The sequence below is a fragment of the Rhinatrema bivittatum genome, chromosome 2, assembly GCF_901001135.1.
Source record: "Rhinatrema bivittatum chromosome 2, aRhiBiv1.1, whole genome shotgun sequence".
Taxonomy (NCBI): Eukaryota; Metazoa; Chordata; class Amphibia; order Gymnophiona; family Rhinatrematidae; genus Rhinatrema; species Rhinatrema bivittatum.
In genome coordinates, this window is record NC_042616.1 from 57,874,711 (window position 1) to 57,895,326 (window position 20,616).

The window sequence follows — 20,616 nt, forward strand, 5'->3', positions numbered from 1 at the left end:
AAAATCCCTCTGCCCCCTCAAAAAAAAAACCAAAAAACAACAGTGTGGGTACCCAGAAATTTAAAAATTGAAGCCCCCTTCAGGTCTTCTCCCATCCCACCGATCCCATCATTCCCCATCTGTGAGGTCCACAAGACCAAGTGGGCAGGAATGATCCCCAGTCACTGCTCTGCCAAGTCAGTATTTCAAAATGGCACTGGGGGGCCCTGGGGCCAGCATGATTTTATTGTATGGAGAACCAGCTGGCATCATTTTTAAATACCTACCTGGCATGGCAGGAATTACTGAGGATCGCTCCTGCTCCATTTGGAATATGGATCCTATGGATGGGGTAAAAGAGTTCTGGAGAGGCATGGGGGAAGGCCCAGAGCGTTTCAATTATTAGATTTTTGGGCACCAGTGCGGGTTTTTTGCTTGGTTTTTTTTTTTCAGGAAGGGGAAGAAGCCAGGGTCAAAGCTGGTGCCAAGGCTGGTGGCTGCTTCAGAGAAAACTTAAACAAAACCAACTCAATTTAGTTTGGTTTTCTTTAATTTCATTTTCAGAATGAAACAAAACAGGAAAGTTCAACTAAATTTCCTGTTTTGTTTCATAGGAAAGCACATCCCTACAGAATATGTTAATAATATAAAGAGTTTTGCCATGTAAATATTTTTGTGAATGAACAGAGGAATTTGCAGTTTATGTTGTATGAATTAACTGCACGGGTGCTAAATAATATTTGGAAAGTTCACATTGTTGCTATAAGTCCAATTTATCATACTGGTTGCTGTTAAAAGAGAAAGTGTCATGTTAACGCGCATGGTGAATTTGGTTTCAGTTAAGAAGATTGCTGTTTCAGGAACTTAAAAAATGTTGTCTTACAGGTGAATTTTCAAAGGGGTTACGCATGTAAATGTAACATACTATTGTAGCAATTTTCAAAAGCCATTTACCAGTGTTATGTGCACTTAACGTGGGCAAAACCTATTCACAATTCAAAGGTCTATATTGTAGCAATTTTCAAAAGCACATTTACATGGGTAAAGTGGAATTACACGTGTAAAACCCAGTTTTAAGTGTGCAAATGCTTTTGAAAATCAGGCCCTTACGGGTAGATTTTCAAAAAGCACGATTTGGCATACTTTTGTTGGCGCATCAGGCGCCAACAAAAGTACGCTGGATTTTAGTAGATACGCGCGTAGCCGCGCAAATCCTGGATCGGCGCGCGCAAGGCTACCGATTCCGTATAGCCGGCGCGCGCCGAGCCGCGCAGCCTACCTCCGTTCCCTCCGAGGCCGCTCCGAAATCGGAGCGGCCTCGGAGGGAACTTTCTTTTGCCCTCCCCTCATCTTCCCCTCCCTTCCCCTACCTAACCCACCCCCCGGCCCTGTCTAAACCCCCCCCTTACCTTTGTCGGGGGATTTACGCCTCCCGGAGGGAGACGTAAATCGCCGCGCGCCAGCGGGCCGCTAGCGCGCTGGGACGCAACCTGGGGGCGGGTCCGGAGGGCGCGGCCACACCCCCGGACCGCCCCGGGCCGTAACCACGCCCCCGGACCCGCCCCCGAAACGCTACGTCCCGCCCCGAAAACACCGCGCGGATCGGGCCCGCCCCCGACACGCCCCCCTCGGAAAACCCCGGGACTTATGTGAGTCCCGGGGCTCTGCGCGCGCCGGTAGGCCTATGTAAAATAGGCCTACCGGCGCACAGGGCCCTGCTCGCGTAAATCTGGGCGGATTTACGCGAGCAGGGCTCTTAAAATCCGCCCCTTAATGTTTAGTCAGTTGGAGCTCAGAGGCAAATGTCTCAAGCTGATATAGTTTGAGGAGACAGGGTCCTAATTCTTTATTTGTGTTCCAAAGACTGCAGCAGTGATCCTGGAAGACTGGAAGGAAGGATCTGCAAGGGCAGCAGCCCATCCCCCATCTGAAGCCTCAGGGTCTGCAAGAAAGTCTTCACTCAGGATACATAGTATGATCTAGCAAATACAAAGTTGCTTGTACCATATTAAAATGAACTGACTGATAAATGTTGCCTTTGGACGTGCAGTAAGGTTGCCAACTGGCTCCAGATTTTCACAACAGATTGATCCAGTCCTGGATTTACTCCCGTGCATTCAGGTCCTCATAGTCTTGCCTTTCTTAGGGAATGCAGTAGGGAAATCAGAATAAGTCCCAGTATGCAATGGGGTAAAACCAGGACTGGATCAGCCTGTTCTGAAAATCTGGAGCCAGTTGGCAGCCCCATGACGTGCAGAACTGAATAATTATTTGACTTTATTTTCTGCTCAATCACCATAATCAAAAAGTTTGCCTGGCTAAATTTGGCATCTAGCTGGATAAACTCAGAACTTACAAATCCCACTGTGCTTACCGCCTCTGATTTAGATGGCTTAAAATTTACCTGGACAATCAGAAGTGCACCATGGTACAACTAAGTTAGCCAAGTAACTTAGCTGAATAACAATGATATTCAGCGTTCTCTGGCTAGATTATCCAGATAAGTTTCGTTGTGCCAGAAGACGTCCTAAAGTTAGCAGGATAAACTTACCTATCTTACTGTGGATTTAACTGGGTATATTCAGCGGCATGGCTTAGCCATGTTTAAGTTAACTGGGTACGTTTATCCAATTAAATTACCCAGACAGCCTGTGGCTGATTATGGGCCTCTAAGTTGATCAGAGTTGCCTGCAATTTATATTTTCTTGTTGTTTTGTTGTATGCTAGCCTGCCTGGGTAGATAGCTGGTATTTATACATACATATGCACAAAGATTCAAATCCAGTTTTTGCTGTTTCAGTAAAGACATTGAGGCAAAATTCAAAAAAAGCTGAGACCCTAAGTTAGGCTTCTATTTTCAGTATATTTAGGAACCTAGGTCCAGGCCCTGCTATTCATTTGATAAGCTCCTCACCCTCTCCCCGCCCCTGTTGCTGCACACTCTTTAGTCTCCTAAATTTAAGAAGAATGTAATGAGAGAGAGAGAAGGCTTTCATATTAGTCCACTATTTATATCACTATAGGAGAGCCAGCTAGTAACTCAAGGTGAGGTTTTGGTGGTGGTCTAGGCTTCGGGGGTCAATTTTACATGCACAGTAAGACGTTCAAAGAGCACAGTAGACCTCGGTGAAGATTTGACATGATTCAGAGAGAGGAAAGTCTCACAAGGATGAGATATCTACAGTGTTCTCTCGCCCTAGCTTGATGGACTCTCTACCAGGGTACTATCAAGTTAGGGCGAAAGAACATTGAAGTAATGTCATCTTGGTCTGAGTTTCCTCACTCCAAATCACGTCAAATCTTCACCGAGGTCTACTGTGCTGTTCGTACATCTCGCTCTGCATGTAAAACTTACCCCCAAAACCCTAGACCACCACCAAAACCTCACCTCAAGTTACTGGCTGTCCCTCCTATAGGGGCAGATTTTTTAAATTACGCGCGGGGGGTACATTTGTGCGCGCTACCCGGAGCGGCCTTGGAGGGAAATATTTTTTGTTTCCCCCCCCCCCCCACCTTTCCCTCCCTTCCCCTATCTAACCCACCCCCAAGCCCTACCTAAATCCCCCTACCTTATTTTGTTGAGTTACGCCTGCCTCTGGCAGGCATAACTTGCGCGCACCGGCTATCTGCCGGCGCGGCAGGCTCCGACACAGGCCGCTGTGTTGGGGCATTTGGCCACGCCCCCAGACCATCCCCGGACCGCCGCCACGCCTACGCCCATGTCCTGCCCATTTTTGCAAGCCCCGGGACATACGCGCGTCCTGGGGCTTGCGCGCGCCACTGAGCCTATGCAAAATAGGCTCAGTGGCGCGCGCGGGGGGGGGGGGTTTAAGGGTTTTGTGCGTAAGTTATGCGTGTAACCCTTTTAAAATCCACCCCATAGTGTTTATAAATAGTTGACTTCTCTCACACACACACATGCACACACACACGTTGCAATAGCCATGCCCCTTTTTCTTATCGCATTTTGATGAATCTAGGGGTTAGCTGGCTAAGTGATGCTGTTTCAATATTCGGCGCACGGTCAGTGGCGACCACATAGCTAGATAAGTGGTATCCGGATAAACTTATCCAGCTAGCTTAAAGATCTTGACCAGGTTAGCCGGATAAGTGTGTCTGGCTAATTTGCACAGTCAGATAAGCAGCTGAGTATTGACCCCTAGGAGCTTAAATTTGGCCACACAGCCCTGGTAAATTTTCGAAGGGGGCCAATTTAATAGCTTGACTACAAAGTTAGGAGCATAAACTCTTAGAAAGTCAGTCTCATTGTGATAAAGCTGTAACTATGTCAGTGGCGTCATTTCTGAGCACTGTGTTGTGGGGTTTTTTTATTTTTCATTCTCCTCAGCACATAATTTGCAGCCAAGTAAAACCTTGAAGAGCCCCAAAAGAAGTTTATTGCTGTTGAAAGTTTAGTTTGTCTCTGCTGACCCTTCTCCTATACTGAGAGCTGGCTGGGAAGAATGAGGTGGTTACACAAAGTCTGCAGGTCATTTTACCCCCAATACAGGTGTACATTACTTTTGAAAACCGCGAGAGGAAAAGGTACTGGCAGAGATTTGCAGCTCCTTTATTTTTTTGTGCAGGTACTTTTTCCAGCCAAAACAACTTGTGTACTTTTGAAAATGCAAAACAATTTACATTGTTGCCTCTCCGGGCCTAACCCCTCCCTGGGACTACCTCCAGGAATGTGCAGGCATTGTGGAGCAACATGCAAACTTTTCCCCTTGTGTACGTCAGGCAGTTTCTGGGCAGTTCCTGTAGCCCTGGCGATGTCATGGCTAGCCGGCAGTGTACCAGATATGCCAGGGGTGGCCAGCTCTGGTCCTTGAGAGTCATAAACAGGCCAGGTTTTCAGGATATCCACAGTGAATATCCATGTGTCAGAGCTGCATACAATGGAGGGACTGCATGCAAATCCAGTTCATGCATATTCATTGTGGATAAGCAAAAAATCTCGCCTTTTTGTGGCTCTCAAGGACCAGAGCTGGCCACCCATGAATTATTATGTAGTACTCTGGTTCAGCTGTTGTTCCCATGATACGGTGGAAAAAAAAAGGATGTAGGGTGCATGTCATCAGGTTCAACCATCTGTTTATCTGAATCCCTCCTGCTGTTTTGTAATGTATCTAATTTCTGAAAGTGACTCATACTGCCTACTTCATATAATTTAACTCGTCTGTGTGTCTGTCTGTATCCACTATGTTTAAATAGTGAGAAATGTAAAAAAAAAAAAAAAAAAGTTCCAGTGCATCCTGGTGTTTGCAGAACCCTCCTCATGGGGAAATAGAGCCTGGTGCTGGAGAGACAGAGGGGTTGTTTTGCAAGCTGGTTTGTGAAAGACCTCCCTTTCCTGTAAACACACACTGACTGATGGTGTCAGGGAGTTCCCAGTTAGTGACAGGAAGGGTGAGGTCCCAGTATGATCGGCAAAAATCAGTGACACATGGTGAGGCCTGCTGAAATTCCTCATCTAATGAGGCGGATTCATGGAAGGATACCCCTTGGGTACGCAATGTGAGAAATCCCTGGTGGATAGAGCCCCCTGCTAAAATGTTCCAATTCTTGGTAATAGTTCTTAGACAGTGAACTTCAGTGTTTCCAAGGGCCTCTTTTCATGTCACGCTGTTCCTCCCCTCCTTTAAAAGATGATATGATCGATAGGGGTAGAGGGAAGGGAGGAGCTGAGTTGCATATGTCAGGCTTTTTTCCTATAAATAAGAAACTGTGTTAACTTTATCCATTCCTTAGTGTTCACGCAGAAGACACTGTACAGGAACCTTACAGCTTACATTACAGCCAAGATGCAGCCCATCTGATCACTCAGACAAGGAGGCTCTTCCTCGGACTGAGCCATATTGGCTCATTTGTCTTTCTTTAGCTGTAGCTCCCGCTCACCACTAGAGAGCTTTCCAACGGTTAATGCAACTCCAACATTGCTCTCTGCTTCAACGGCAAGGGGAAATGTGGAAAAGAGGATTTGCATTCAGATAACAAGCAAAAAGGACTGAACTTCCCAATCTGGGTAAACAAATAAGCGTGGGGGTAGCTTGCTTATTACGGCAGTTACTACCCTAAACCAATTAAGTCCTGATACATCACTTTGAATGCATATACAGCGTTGCTCTCTGCTTCAACAGCAGGGATAAATGTGGAAAAGAGGATTTGCATTCAGACAACATCCAACAAGGCATTGATCTGTGAGTCTGGGTAACCAAGCATCGGGGTAACTTGCTTGATGTGGCAGTTACTACTCTTAACCATTAAGCCTTATGCTCACCTTTGATGCAACTCCAACATTACTCTCTGCATCAATGACAGGGGATGGCAGGAAATTTGGTGGTTGATGAAACAGATAAGTATGGGAAAATAAGTGTGGGAGCTTGCTGGGCAGTCTGGATGGGCCAATTGGTCTTTTTCTGCCGTCATTTCTATGTTTCTATATGAGAGTGTTTGTAAGCTTAAAATACACCAAGGCCCTAAAGTACAACACTGAATCACTCCCCCAACCCCCCCCCCCCCCCACCACAACCACCAGATCACACACACACACATACCTCCCCACCCTCTTGCATTAGTGGATGCTTCTGGAGAAGCACCCCGTAATGCAATAGGGCTGGCTGGGTTTTATGCAGTGGATTCTTGGCAGCAGTCTACTAGGGATGTGCATTCGTTTTAAACAAATGTGCAATCCGCAATGCATAAGTCCCCGTTCGTTTGATTCGTGGGTTCGCAAAACGCATGGCGATCCCCACGAATAAAACATATCATATTAGTTTCATTCTTTTGGTTCGCAGTGATTTCTTAGGGGCCGTTTGAAATAGGAGAAGGCCATGTGGAAGTATCCATAGCAAAAACCAGCCCTTTCCTGTGAGTCATAAGTGACCTCACAGCCCTGTCATAGAGTGGGTCAGACAGGTTGGCAAGGAGACGAGAATGCAACCTATCAGAACTAAGAATTTTTCTAATGCAGCCAATGGCCGCTCTCACTCAGTGCTCTGTGAAGCTGTTCCTGATGACACTGAACTATTTATACCTTAAGCATACGCTCTTTCCTTTCGGGTATTGTCCAGGGAGGTGGCTTTACTCAGAGCTAGTCTGAGTGTCTCAAATCTTTATTCAATTGCTAGCTACTTTGTTAGAATTTTCCATTGAAAAAGATATTTGTTCGTTTTTGCTGCAGTGCCAGCCAGGCTTTTTTTGACCTCACTTTTTTTTTATTGAACTCAGACTGTCTCTCTGTCTCTCCCACTGAGACAAGCTGCCAGCAGTGGCATTTTGCTGCTTATCTTACCCCCCTGGGGTAGGTTGGTGCAGGCACTGGCAGGGTGTGGGTGGGAGATAGTGTGAGTTGGTATTTTCCAACAAGAAGCAGCATCACTAGGAATTGTGCTTGCTCAGGTTTCCAGTCAAGTCAAGTCTTTTCTCTGCTGTTCATTTTTTTTTAGCACAAAGAGCAGGTCTCAGTTATTGTGTACATCAAGGCACTGCACTGTATCTGTGGACAGTTTTCCAGACTCACATATATTGGTACAGCAGTGCTCTTTTAAGCCAAATCCCCAGTAGGCCTCTTTTGGAGTTAAAAGTTTGTTGTGTGCACATACAGTGGTCTCAGTTGTAGTGTATATCAAGGCACCGCACCGTGCATCTGTGGGCAGTTTTCCAGACTCATATATATTGGTACAGCAGTGCTCTTTTAAGCCAAATCCCCAGTAGGCCTCTTTATACCATGACTTTTTACTTTTCCTAGAAGGTCAACCTCCTGGCCTCGCCACCCGACGGGGGAACCTGAGGAGACATCTCCTCAGGTGGTACCAACTCCCCCTCGGCCCAAGGGTTCACATCTCTCCAGGTCATAACATCTGGAACTACTCCAGACTCTAAGGAAGCATTGAAAAGATCAGCCAGCGGAGCTGCCAGGACATCTCCAAGTTCTCTTAGAAACCTTGGATGCATCCCATCCGGCCCCATTACTTTATCTACTTTAAGTTTAGTTACCTTCTCACAAACACACTGTTCTGAAAATCGATTGAGGTTTACCTCACTTCCAATCTTATTTGTGTTTGTTTTATGTGGTCCTGCTCCAAGCCCTTCTACAATGAACACTGAACAGAAATATGTTAAGCAATTTTGCTTTATTCTCATCAGCCTCTACATATTCCTTCCCTTCACCTCAGAGTCTCACAATGCTACTTTTACATTTCCTTCTATCACTAACATGTCTAGAAAAAAAATCTTGTCTCCCTGTTTTACAGTATTTGCTATTTTTTCTTCTATTTGAATTTTCTCATTCCTGACTACTTTCCCAGATTCTCTTAATTTTTCCAGATATTGTCACCTGTCTTCCTCTTTCTACGATCTCTTGAAGTTTATGAATGCTAACCTTTTTCCCTTACCTTTTCAGCTTCTTCTTTAGAAAACCATAACAATCTACCAATAACATATAAACAAACAATAAAATTATTTCAATCAGACTTGCACATATTGGGGTAGATTTTAAAAGGTTGCGCGCGGGCGTACATGTGTGCGCACGCTACCCGGTGCGCACACATGTATACCCGATTTTATAACTTGCGAGCGCAGGCGCGCGCAAGTTATAAAATCCGGGGTTGGCGCGCACAAGGGGGTGCACAATTGTGCACCTTGCGTGCGCCGAGCCGCACAGCCTTCCCCTGTTCCCCACCCCCTCACCCCACCTTCCCTTCCCCTACCTCCCCCGCCCTTTCCCCCCTACCTTTTTCATCTTCTTTTTTTTGTTTTAAAACTTCCTTCAGCCCTGGGGCTGAAGTAAGTTGTGCACGCCGGCCAACTGCCAGCGCGTAATCCTCGGCCCAGCAGCCATGCGGCGGCCTCTGGCCACGCCCCACCCCATGACCACCCCTTTTGTAAAGCCCTGGGACTTACACACATCCTGGGGCTTTACAAACGCCGCTGGGTGTTTTTAAAATAGACCCGGCACGCGTAAATCCAGAAAATCCGGCCCATTGCTGTTCCCAATAACACTGCAACAGAACTTTTTCCCTTTCACAGACTCCTAGATAGAAATGAGAGACATTACTGGGTAAGAGGTTAAGAGAAATTACAGAGTAGAAATTGCTAAGTAGAAAACACCATAGAAAAGAGATGAGATTTTAGCAATTTTCAAAAACATATAAATCAGATTCTGCTTTAAGTGACTATGGAAGATGATTCCAGAGAGAAAAACCTGCAATACTGAAAATCAGGGAGCACGATTCCGATAATCGCATTTGTTTATTGGTGGGAATAACTAATAATCTATTAATAATCTATTAAGCTGTTGAGCAGAAACTATGTGAAAGGCAGTAGAAGGCTGCTGGAGAGCGGCCATTAATGGCTTTGAAAGTCAAGATTAATATTTTGAATCGTGTACACTGGTCTATAAGTAACCAATGAAGATTGGCCAAGACAGGAGAAATGTGGGCATATAATGGAGTACCTGAAACCAAGAACGCTGCCTGTAAGATTCGTGGACCTTTGTTGCTGTGGTGGAGTTGGCTCAACCTACAGGAAAGGCCCTGTAGGTTTCCACCGACAGCTGGCGGAGTGGTATGAGGAAGAGACTGTACTGGAGCTTCACCTATACCAGCCCCTTTCCCCTTAGGTTGACCCCTCGGGTACCGGGGGTCAGCAGGTCTTAGGCTTGAGTCTCTTATGGAATGGCTATAGCAAAGGTCCAGAGTCAAGCAAGGGTCAGCGGCAGGTGGAAGACAAAGATAGTCAGGGTCTGGGCTGAGATCGGAGGCAGGTAGAAGACAAGAATAATCAGGGTCCAAGCTGGGGAAAGAGGCTAGTGGTCAATCCAATGGTAGATAAGGAGACAAGGGCAAGAGACAGGCTAGGATTGCAGATGAGGAAGCAAGCTGGGCTGGAGAGACGAGGCAGGCTGGAACTGGAATGAGAAGGTAGGAACAGGATGCTGAGGAGAAGAGGGAGTGTCCTGGAAGGCTCTTTATAGTGTTGAAAAGGCAACATCATCAGAGGGTACCTCGAGCAGTTTCCCATGGGCCCTTTAAGTAGAATGCACATAGAAACATAGAAATGACGGCAGAAGAAGACCAAATGGCCCATCCATTCTGCCCAGCAAGCTTAACACTTTTTTTTTCTCATACTTATCTGTTATTCTTGGCTCTTAGTAACCTTTTGGTTCTATTTCCCTTCCACCCCCACCATTAATGTAGAGAGCAGTGTTGGAACTGCATCTAAGTGAAATATCAAGCTTGATTAGTTAGGGGTAGTAACCGCTGCAATAAGCAAGCTACACCCATGCTTATTTGTTTACCCAGATTATGTAATTCAGTCCTTGTTGGTTGTTGTCTGTATATAGATCCACTTTTCTTCATTCCCCCTGCCGTTGAAGCAGAGAGTTATGCTGGATATGCATTGAAAGTGAAGTATCAGTCTTTCTCCCCTGCCGTTGAAGCAGAGAGCTATGTTGGAAATGTGTGAAGTGTCAGTCTTTCTCCCCTGCCATTGAAGCAGAGAGCTATTGGAGCAGAGCAAAGACATAGGAGGAGAGGAGACAAAAATCTCGCCCGTTTTAACGGGCTTAACGGCTTGTACTAAATATTTTACGATTCCATTTCAATGTTTCTGATTGCATTGTTAAATTGAATTTTCATATATTTCAATTTATTTTCATTTTGATTTAATTATTTCGTGTGACATTGCGTTGGAATTGAGCTGTGTCATTTACCATACAGTTCATTTAGTGAGTATAGTTTATGTTTTTTCTTTTTTCATTCTTTTTCATTTCTAGAATTATGCGGTTTACATCTAGACACAGATTGCTTCTCACATGGACAATTGTATGTTGCATGTTCTAGAGTTGGCAAACCAGACAATCTCTATATCTGCACAGACAATGGAACAACAAAAAATATTGTATACCCACAAGCATTGTGAAATTAATTATATTAGAAACGTGCGCGTTCTCTTTTCTTTCTTTTCCATTTAACCAGACTGAGCCACAGCAACGCGTGGCCGGGTACAGCTAGTTTATAAATATATTGAAAAGCACTGGTCCAAGTTCAGATCTCTGAGGCATTCCACTGTTTATCCTTTTCCACTGAGAAAATTGACCATTTAATCCCACTCTTTGTTTCCTGTCTTTTAACCAATTTGTTATCCATGAAAAGACATCAACTTCTATCCCATGACTTTTTAGTTTTCTTAGACATCTCTCATTAGGGACTTTGTCAAATGCCCTCTGAAAATCCAAGTACACTACATGTACTGGCTCACTTTTATCCCTTCAAAAAAATGAAGCAGATTTGTGAGGCACGACTTCTCATGTTGACTGTGTTCCATTAACACAGAAACATAGAAGTGATGGCAGAAGAAGACCAAACGGCCCAGCCAGTCTGCCCAGCAAGCTTTCAGACCTAATTGTTTTCATACTTATCTGTTACTCTGACAGCTGAAGTCAGGGCCCTTATTGGTAAATTTTTGGTTCCAATTCCCTTCCACCCCCACCACTGATGTAGAGAGCAGTGCTGGAGCTGCATCAAGTGAAATTTTAAAAAATATATCTGTGTGCTCTGTGATTTTGATCTTTAAAATAGTTTCCACTATTTTTCCCGGCACTGAAGTCAGGCTCACTGTCTATAGTTTCCCGGATCGCCCCTGGAGCCCTTCTTAAATATTGGGATTACATTGGCCACCCTCCAGTCTTCAGGTACAATGGATGATTTTAATGATAGTTTACAAATTTTAACTAAAAGATATGAAATTTCATTTTTTTGCTTCTTCAGAACCCTGGGGTTCATACCATCTGGTCCAGGAGATTTACTATTCTATAGTTTGTCAATCTGGCCTACTACATCTTCCAGATTCACAGTGATTTGGTTCAGTTCATCTGACTCATCACCCTTGAAAACCATCTCCGGAACTGGTATCTCCCCAACATCCTCATTAGTAAATACAGAAGCAAAAACTTCATTTAGTCTTTCTGCATGGCCTTATTTTCCATAGAAACATAGAAATGACAGCAGAAGACCAAACAGCCCATCCAGTCTGCCCAGCAAGCTTTCACACTTGTTTTTTTCTCATACTTATCTGTTACTCTTGGCCCTTAGTAACCTTATAGTTCTATTTCCCTTCAACCCCTGCCATTAATGTAAAAATAGAACCATAAGGTTACTAAGGGCCAAGAGTAACAGATATAAGAGCCCCTTTAACTCCTTGGTCATCTAATGTCCAAATGACACCCTCAAAGGTTTCTTGCTTCGGATATATTTTTTAAAGTTTTTATTATGAGTTTTTGCCTCTACAGCCAACTTCATTTCATATTCTGTCTTAGCCTGCCTTATCAATGTTTTACACTTAGGGGTAGATTTTCAAACAAGGCGCGTTGGCGTACTTTTGTTGGCGCTCCAGGCGCAAACAAAAGTATGCAGGATTTTAGTAGATACGCGCGGAGCCGCTAAAATCCTGGATCGGCGCGCGCAAGGCTATCAATTACGTATAGCCGGTGCGCGCCGAGCCGCGCAGCCTACCCCCGTTCCCTCCAAGGCCGCTCCGAAATCGGAGCGGCCTCGGAGGGAATCCTCTAACGCCCTCCCCTCACCTTCCCCTCTCTTCCTCTACCTAACCCACCCCCCCGGCCCTGTCTAAACCCCCCCCCTTACCTTTGTCGGGGGATTTACGCCTCCCGGAGGGAGACGTAAATCCCCACGCGCCAGCGGGCCGCTAGCGCGCCGGGACGCAACCTGGGGGCAGGTACGGAGGGCGCGGCCACGCCCCCGGACCGCCCCGGGCCGTAACCACGCCCCTGGATCTGCCCCCAAAACGCTGCCGACACGCCCCTAAACGCCGCGACGGCCGGGCCCGCCCCCAACACGCCCCCGACACGCCCCCCTCGGAGAACCCCGGGACTTACGCGAGTCCCGGGGTCTGCGCGCGCCGGTGAGCCTATGTAAAATAGGTTCACCGGTGCGCAGGGCCCTGCTCGCCTAAATCCGCCCGGATTTGGGCGGATTTAGGCGAGCAGGGCTCTTAAAATCCGCCCCTTAACGTGACAATATTATGCTTTTTCCTATTTTCTTCAGTTGGATCCTTCTTCCAGTTTTTGAAGGATTTTTTTTTGGCTAAAATAGCCTCTTTCACCTCACCTTTTAACCATGCTGGTAATCGTTTTGCCTTTCTTCCACCTTTCTTAATGCGTGGAATACATCTGGACTGGGCTTCTAAGATTGTGTTTTTAAACAATGTCCACGCCTGTTATACACTTTTAACTTTTGCAGCTGCACCTTTCAGTTTTTTTCTATTTTCCTCATTTTATCAGTTTTCCTTTTGAAAATTTAGTGTTAGAACTGCAGATTTACTTATTGTCCCCCTTCCAGTTATTAGTTTAAATTTGATCATGTTATGATCACTGTTGCCAAGTGGCCCCACCACCGTTACCTCTCTCACCAAATCCTGCGTTCCACTAAGAATTAAATCTAAAATAGCTCCCTCTCTCATTGGTTCATGAACCAATTGCTCCATGAAGCAGTCATTTATTCCATCTAGGAATTTTATGTCTCTAGCATGTCCTGATGTTACATTTACTCAGTTAATATTGGGATAATTGAAATCTTGTCAGAAAGGAGTCATTAGTTATCCACCGCAACCAAAATCAGAAAATACCAAAGTGGAACTCAAGCAATTTTTTATGTATAGTAGCTTAAGAAGGTGTCAGCAAGCCTGACATTGTGTGACTTTTTCAAAGACACCAACCGGTCTTTTCAATCATTCACCTTCTTTAAATTTTAATGTTTTCAAAAATATTTTTGTAGATTTTTTTTGCTTTTTCTTTTAAAAATAGTCCTCCATTCATGAAAAACAGACTCTTGAAGAATTTTACTTTTACATATAATAGCCCAACACGGCCAGTGTTTCACTGATTAGCTTCTTCAGAACATGCCCCTGAAGAAGTCACACAACGTCAGGCTTGCTGACACCTTCTTAAGCTACTATACATAAAAAATTGCTTGAGTTCCACTTTGGTATTTTCTGGTAATTGAAATCTCCCATTATTACTGCACTGCCAAATTGGTTAGCTTCCCTGATTTCTCTTAGCATTTCATCATCTGTCTGACCATTTTGGCCAGGTGGACGGTAGTATACTCCTATCACTGCAAGAATACCTAACACCCTAGGTGAACCTTTGGTCATTCATCCCTCCCCCCCTCCCATCTTAACTATTGGCTGCAGCTCCAGCACAGTGCTCCCTCTTATTGGTGGCAGTGGCTCCAGCACAATGCTCTCTTTTTTTTTTTTATGGCATTGGTTCTGGTACAGCCCCCATTCTGAACCTCATCCTGGCAGGATTTTGCTGCCCCCGAATTCCTGGTGCTCTAGGCGACCACCTGGTTTGCCTAATGGAAGCACCAGACCTGGATATGCAGGGTACAATGGCTTGGCCGACGATTGTCCTGCATTGGCCTGGCTAAAAGTACACCCAGCATGCCTGATTTAGCAAGGATTAAAACGAGGCCTTCCTGAGGACGCCTTTAGCCTAGGTACATGACATTTTCAGAATATATGTGAGCTATTTTACCCCCATCCCCACTCCCTTGGCTGCCTGCACAAAATAACAGGTGGAAAGCATACGGGCATTTTCGGTGCACGTATTTTGCGCTTGCTAATTTCCCAAAGGAGAAACAACATAGATCATTTCCCTCCTCAAACTGAATGGCAATCTATGCAGGCTAAAAGCAGCCCACTCGCCTTGCAAAGAATGCAGCTATTCAAAATCCTCCCCACCCCCCACCCCTGCCAAAAAAAAAATAATTGCAGCAGCATGGGTTGATTTTTCCATGTTATCACGCATCGGTGAATTTGTAAAGTCATCTACCCAAGTGAGCAGTGATTTGCTTGTCCTCCTCTGCTTGGCTTCCGTAGCCAATGTGCATTTAGCCAGGTTGCAAAGAAAAGGAGGAGAGATGTTTAGGACATCACGGACGGTTTCCTTTATGAATACTTGCTGCAATGTATGTGAACTAAGGTGCCCACGCACACTGCAAAATTTCCCCCCTTGGCCAGGTTAATGTACTATCTGCATTCTGTGCTGGGCCATCCAATTGTTGCTTTGTCCAGCAGTTCTAGTTCCGCCATCCTTGTATCTCTTGAATGCCTTATCCCTCGTAGATTGTATGCTCTATGGCGCCGAAACCTCCTTCAGTTATTACCTTGGCTTAGATTATCCTGCTTGCCTTAAATGGTGCTGTATTGCCTTATCCAGTGGTGGTTGTCTGCCAGGTCCCTGACCTGGACCCATTCTTTTTAGAAAATTTCCAGTGGTGTTATCTCTACTGTACAAGCACTCTGCCTACCACCTTCATCAGATTCAATCAGTCAGAATAGCACAGCGCCCCTCTAGAGGTCATGGGTGTTTCTGTCCACCCTGCTACTGCACAGCACCTCGGAGGCTTTCTTGGCGTTGCAGTAAGCTCCAGACTTGCTTTCGATTTTGCAGCATGCAGTTCTTTATAGAGTGTGTTCCCCTCTCAACTTCCTGCCAGCATGATCATAAAAGTACTTCTCAAATCTCAAAAGTGCTAGAAGCATCCGTGCCTGCCCTTGCCCTTATGGCTGGGCCCCAGCGACCCCCCCCCCCCCCTTTCCTCCTGTCCCTGGACACAGAGGGAGGGGGGAATCTGTTGGGACAGACAGACAGCACTAACGCTCCTGGACTCACCTGAGTTTCAAATTGGCCATGAAGTCCTCCATCGTGATGCTGTCCAGCAGGACAAAATCAGCCTTTCCAAACTCCAGGCTCTCCTGCTCAGCCATCCTCGGTGGTTCAGGCTTGGAGCCTCCAGAGAAGGAAAGTAGAACAAGAAGAGGAAAAAATAATAATATAAGGATTTAGAAAAAAGCAAGAAAAACAACAGAATACCATGGGTTCTCTTTTAGACTGCCAGAAAGGGAAGATGACTTTCAAACTGAAGCCGGTAGTCAGCTTCCTGTACTGAGGTTACACACTTATTGCCGCAGTGTGAGTGATGTGTGGCATAGCACACGTGGGTGGGAGAGGAGAGAGAGAGAGAGAGAGCGAGTCTCTTGGCAGGGTTGGTGAGCTCTCGCTATGTGGTTTTACTGCAAAGTTTGTATTTGGGGATCAGTATTCTCCAGCTCCCCAAGGCTGACACCACTCAGAAGATCGTCGTCCAATCTTTCTCTTTTGAGAAACTCAGCTGTGGTAATGAGGGCAGCCATGGGAACATAGGCTGCAGGCTCCAAAAAAAAATGGAAGGGTGGGTTTTTTTGTGTTTTTTTTTTTCTTTTAACTTTCAAAAATCAGCCACTTGTTACAAGTCTGGTAGTTTTGTCAAAGCTGACACCTCGAGAGAGTTTCCTGAGCTATCACAATAAAATTAGTTAGATAAGAATAAACTTTATACGAGGATGGAAGGAAGTAGATATAGGGGTAACATTAGATAATATTTCTTCACAGAAAGGGTGGATGACACTTGGCACAGCCTCCCAAGAGAGGTGACATGGACAACGTCAGCAGCAAAATTCAATGTACAGAAACACAGCAGGGAAAACATTGGCACAACCAGTCTGCCCAGTTGCGATTCTTCTACTTTGGATGGATGAGCTGTGGCACTGTGTGCAGTCAAAATGGCCAGAGAATAGATCCAGGATAAGCTCTGGCTGGATCTTCATGAACTTTTATTTATTCACAACAGAAAAATAACTGCTTATCTCTGCAGCTTAGAAACAAAGAAGCAGTCTCTCAGTCTGGGTCTTTCCTAAAAGTTCCTCCTGTTTGCCTGGGGCCTCCTCTTCCTTCCTGGGCCTGGCTAGATGTACACCTTCCCAGGGGCCTTTTTTCCAGACCAGGATTCCCTGTTGTCTGAGGCTTAAGATGGACTGAGCTAGACCCCCTTAAAGTAATCTTCACATATCCTCCCCCTCAGCTCAAACTTCTTAGGCTGAGCACTTGCCCTTACTAAGTGAATACTACCAAGGAGACCCCTGTTTCTCTCTTCACACCCAGCCCTATACTGGGGTTGCTTAACCCATTAAAGGTTTCCCCTCCCCAAGTCATTTGGGAAACCAGTCCAGGTTTGTGGGGTGCCAAACTATTTCAATTTGGCTGGACTACCCATAAGCTTACCCCAAAGGGTTTTAAACTGGGGACAATCGCGCCCTAAGACCACTGGATAAGGAAGCTCGGGAAGTATCCCTGCTTCCAGAACAATTTGTCCTGATGGCTTTGTCAGCAGGATCTGGCTGGTGGGGGTACTGCTGTCTGTCTCCATGTATACAGATAAGCATTGCCTTCATCCTCTCTTTTGATCAAGTCCTTATGAACAAGAGTCTTACTAGACCCTGAATCTACCAGGGCTTGGGGGGGAGCTTCATCCAGCTCCACCTGGATCAAACATTCCTTAAGCTCCCATCATGGGATATCCACCAAGTTACAGCTTTGAAGTTTTGTGAGAATGTTTGCCCAATTGCATTATCATTTTTCGTTCTCGTGCTGGGGGCCGCCCTCTGCAACCCGCTCCTTCTTGCGCTGTTCCACCAGCTTTTGCTCCCATTCTATGTCCTCAAGCGCACTCTTCACGCATGTGATTCTCTGTCATACAGTAGGAGCATGCCCACAAGGGGGGGTTTCATTTAACTTTACTCGTTCCTCCTACAGGATCTTCATTTTCTTCTTTTCCATATGGGCAGCATGTTTCCTCACGTTCACTCCCCACACAAAGAGCACAGAAGGAGAAAGTATCTATATCCTTATTACTGGGTTGTACTGGTCCTTCCAAAGCAACCTTTTTCTTTCATCTTGAGGATCACCCTTGCTTTGGAGACTTTCCTTTGTCCATGTGGTCTTTAGTCTCTATTGTCGACTGTGTCACCATGTTGACGTCCATCACTTCACTTTGATCATATCAACAGTCTCTGGCCAAGTGATATCTCCTTCTACAGTTGAAGCAAGCAGGAGAGGGTGTGAACTATGGGCTGGATCCAGACCCTAACTGTCCAATTCAGAGGGTCGTTACTGGAGCCCTCCACTTTTAATACTGCGCCATGGAGCCTGTGTGGACTGCCTTTCTATCCTCTATGACTACATCAGGTATTAATTGGGTGGAAGGCGTCTGCCACTTCTAATGTTTTTTCCAAAGTAAAACCAGGATGCGACAGACCCAATTCTGCATGGGCCTATTGAGCCCATCTAGGAACTGTTCCAGAAGCACCTAATTAGCTACTTTGAGGCTGGTCTTTGCCTCAGGCTGCAGCCATTTCCGCCAGACATCTTTCAATTGATAGAATAGGTTTTGGGGATTTTCCCCAGGCTGTATCACACCCCACCGGAACTGTTGTCGGAAAGTTTCTGAAGTATATCCTGCCCTTTCTAGGATGCCGGTCTTGACTTCCACATAGGTTGCCCTTACCTCTGGATTGGCCGCCTGAAAGGTCACTTGGCTTTTGCCTGTAAGCACATTTGCTAGGTATGTGTTCCAGTTAACCTCTGGCCAATTCATCATGCAGGTGGTCCTTTCAAAATTTCTCAAGAAGATCACTGGGTCCTCCCCTGCCTTCATCTTAAACAGACAACAGAGGAATAATGTGTGGCAAACAATCAACTGGTCAATAGAGCTCACAATAAACTTTTAATTAATGCATACAATCATCTTAAACAGGACAGGAGGTGATGGATTCACCCAGGTTGTGATAGCTTACAGCTGAGTGAACTGTTCATATAGATTTTAAATAATATCTGGAACTGCTGCTGGCCTTCCGCCAGGACTTGTATCACCTGTTCCATGTTGGCTTATTGGTCTTGGTTGCCCAATGAATCTATGAAAGGCTCTGCACTGCTCCCGAGCAGAAGAAGCCTTTTCATTTTTATTTTTTCCTAGAAAACCAAACCCTACCTGTTCGGCACTAACTTACAGGCCGATTTAATAAAAGGTGTGGGAGAGCCAGTGTTCAGAGTTGAGCGCCTGCTCTCCCGACAAGCGCCCAGGCACCTCTCCTGGATGCGCGATTCTGTATTTAAATTAGGCTGGGTACTAATAAGGAGGTGCTAGAGTTAATAGCGCATACTTAGCATCTTCTTATTAGTAGAAGAGTCAGCTGTCAGCGGGTCCGACAACCGACGCTTAATTTTACTGGCGTTGTTTTTTGAACCCGCTGACAACCACAGGTTTGGAAAACAGACACCGGCAAAATTAAGCGTCCATTTTCGATCCCGCTGACTGGCAGGCAGATTTTTTTTTTTTTGCATTATTTTTTGTGCCTCCGACTTAATATCGCTTTGTACAGAAAAGCTGTATAAGGGGTAATAGGAGCATGTCAAAAATGCACATCCAAATGGGTGTTAAACAGTGCACTCAGCCGAGTGCACCATACTGTATCAGCCTGTTACTGTTAATTCCCCTCCTCAGGCAGAGCTATTCTCATTAGCCTGTTTAAATCCCTCTCCTGGGCAGCTACTATCTCTGGGCTACAGGAAACAGGAAAAAAAGAAAAAAACATTTCTTCTGTTTGGTGTGGGTTTCTGGCTGTGCAAGCTTAGCTCAAAGATCCCATTTCTGACACCATATGTGGCATCATGTGCAGTCAGAGTGGCCAGAGAATAGATGCAGGATAGGCTCTGGCTGCATATTAATTAATTTTTATTAATTCACAACAGAAAAACAAATCTGCATAAGTTTGCAGTTTATAAACAAAGAAACAGTAATACAATTTACAGTCTCTCATTTTGGGCTTTTCCTAAGGTCCCTCTTGTTTCCCCGGGGCCTCCTCTTCCCTCCTGGGCCTGGCTAGATATACTCCTCCCGGATCAGGATTTTCTGTTGTCTGGGCTTAAGGTGGACCAGACCAGATCTCTGGATCCAGTCCCTTAAGGTATTCTGGGATTTTCTTGTGCATATCCTTTCACATGAGCATACAAATTTGCACACTCAACCCAACACCAGCTGCCCCCTCTCTTTCCCATGTCTTCTAATTGAACTTTCAACCCTTTTCTAACCATTGCCCTCCATACCAGTCCCAACGTACCCAGAATCTGTTAAAGTACTGGTCTCCTCTGCTTCCATTGGTAGGCCCATTTTAAGCCTTTTCAACTTTCTCTATGATTCTAACAAGACCAACACTAAATCCGGCATGTAGGCCCCTTTCAATGTTTTATTAACAAACATTTTAATAAGCCACACAGCCACCAAAACTAGTGAAGCCATTGTCCAAAATGTTCAGCCTCCTCTTTCTTATTGAAGTGTGGTTTTAACCAGGGTCATTTTATGCAACTTACCCCGATGACTTCTTGGAACAGGTAACATTTCTGAAAAGGCTGTAGTCTTCGCTATTTGCCCAATCTGCTTCTCCAGAGTCTGAACATCGACCATTGCTGTTTGGGTTGATGAATGGGACAGCTTTCCTGTAGAGACACAGATAGTATCTGAATTCAAGAAAGCATGGGACAAGCACAGGGGATATCTGCAGGAGTGGTAGGGATTGTAAAGTTGAGTAGTTGTATGGATGGTCAGACTACATAGGCCATATGGTCTTTTTCTGCCATCATGTTTCTATATATTCTTAAAATAATAATCCTACCTTATTTATCCTTCTCTCTATTCAAAAACAGAACTATTAACTAAAGTATCCAGAGACCATTAT

General features: G+C 45.3%; 1 protein-coding gene across 2 annotated transcripts in view; it reads right to left on the bottom strand.

The window, feature by feature from the left end:
• MYO1G (myosin IG) overlaps nucleotides 1-15,895 on the bottom strand; it is a 377,606-nt gene extending 361,711 nt beyond the window's left edge. For both annotated transcript variants that reach the window (XM_029588199.1, XM_029588200.1), the window contains exon 1: nucleotides 15,680-15,895. In XM_029588199.1, coding sequence (XP_029444059.1) covers nucleotides 15,680-15,774 — 95 coding nt within the window. In that variant the 5' untranslated portion in view covers nucleotides 15,775-15,895. The remainder of the gene's footprint in view (nucleotides 1-15,679) is intronic.
• Between the last annotated feature and the right edge of the window lie 4,721 nt (nucleotides 15,896-20,616).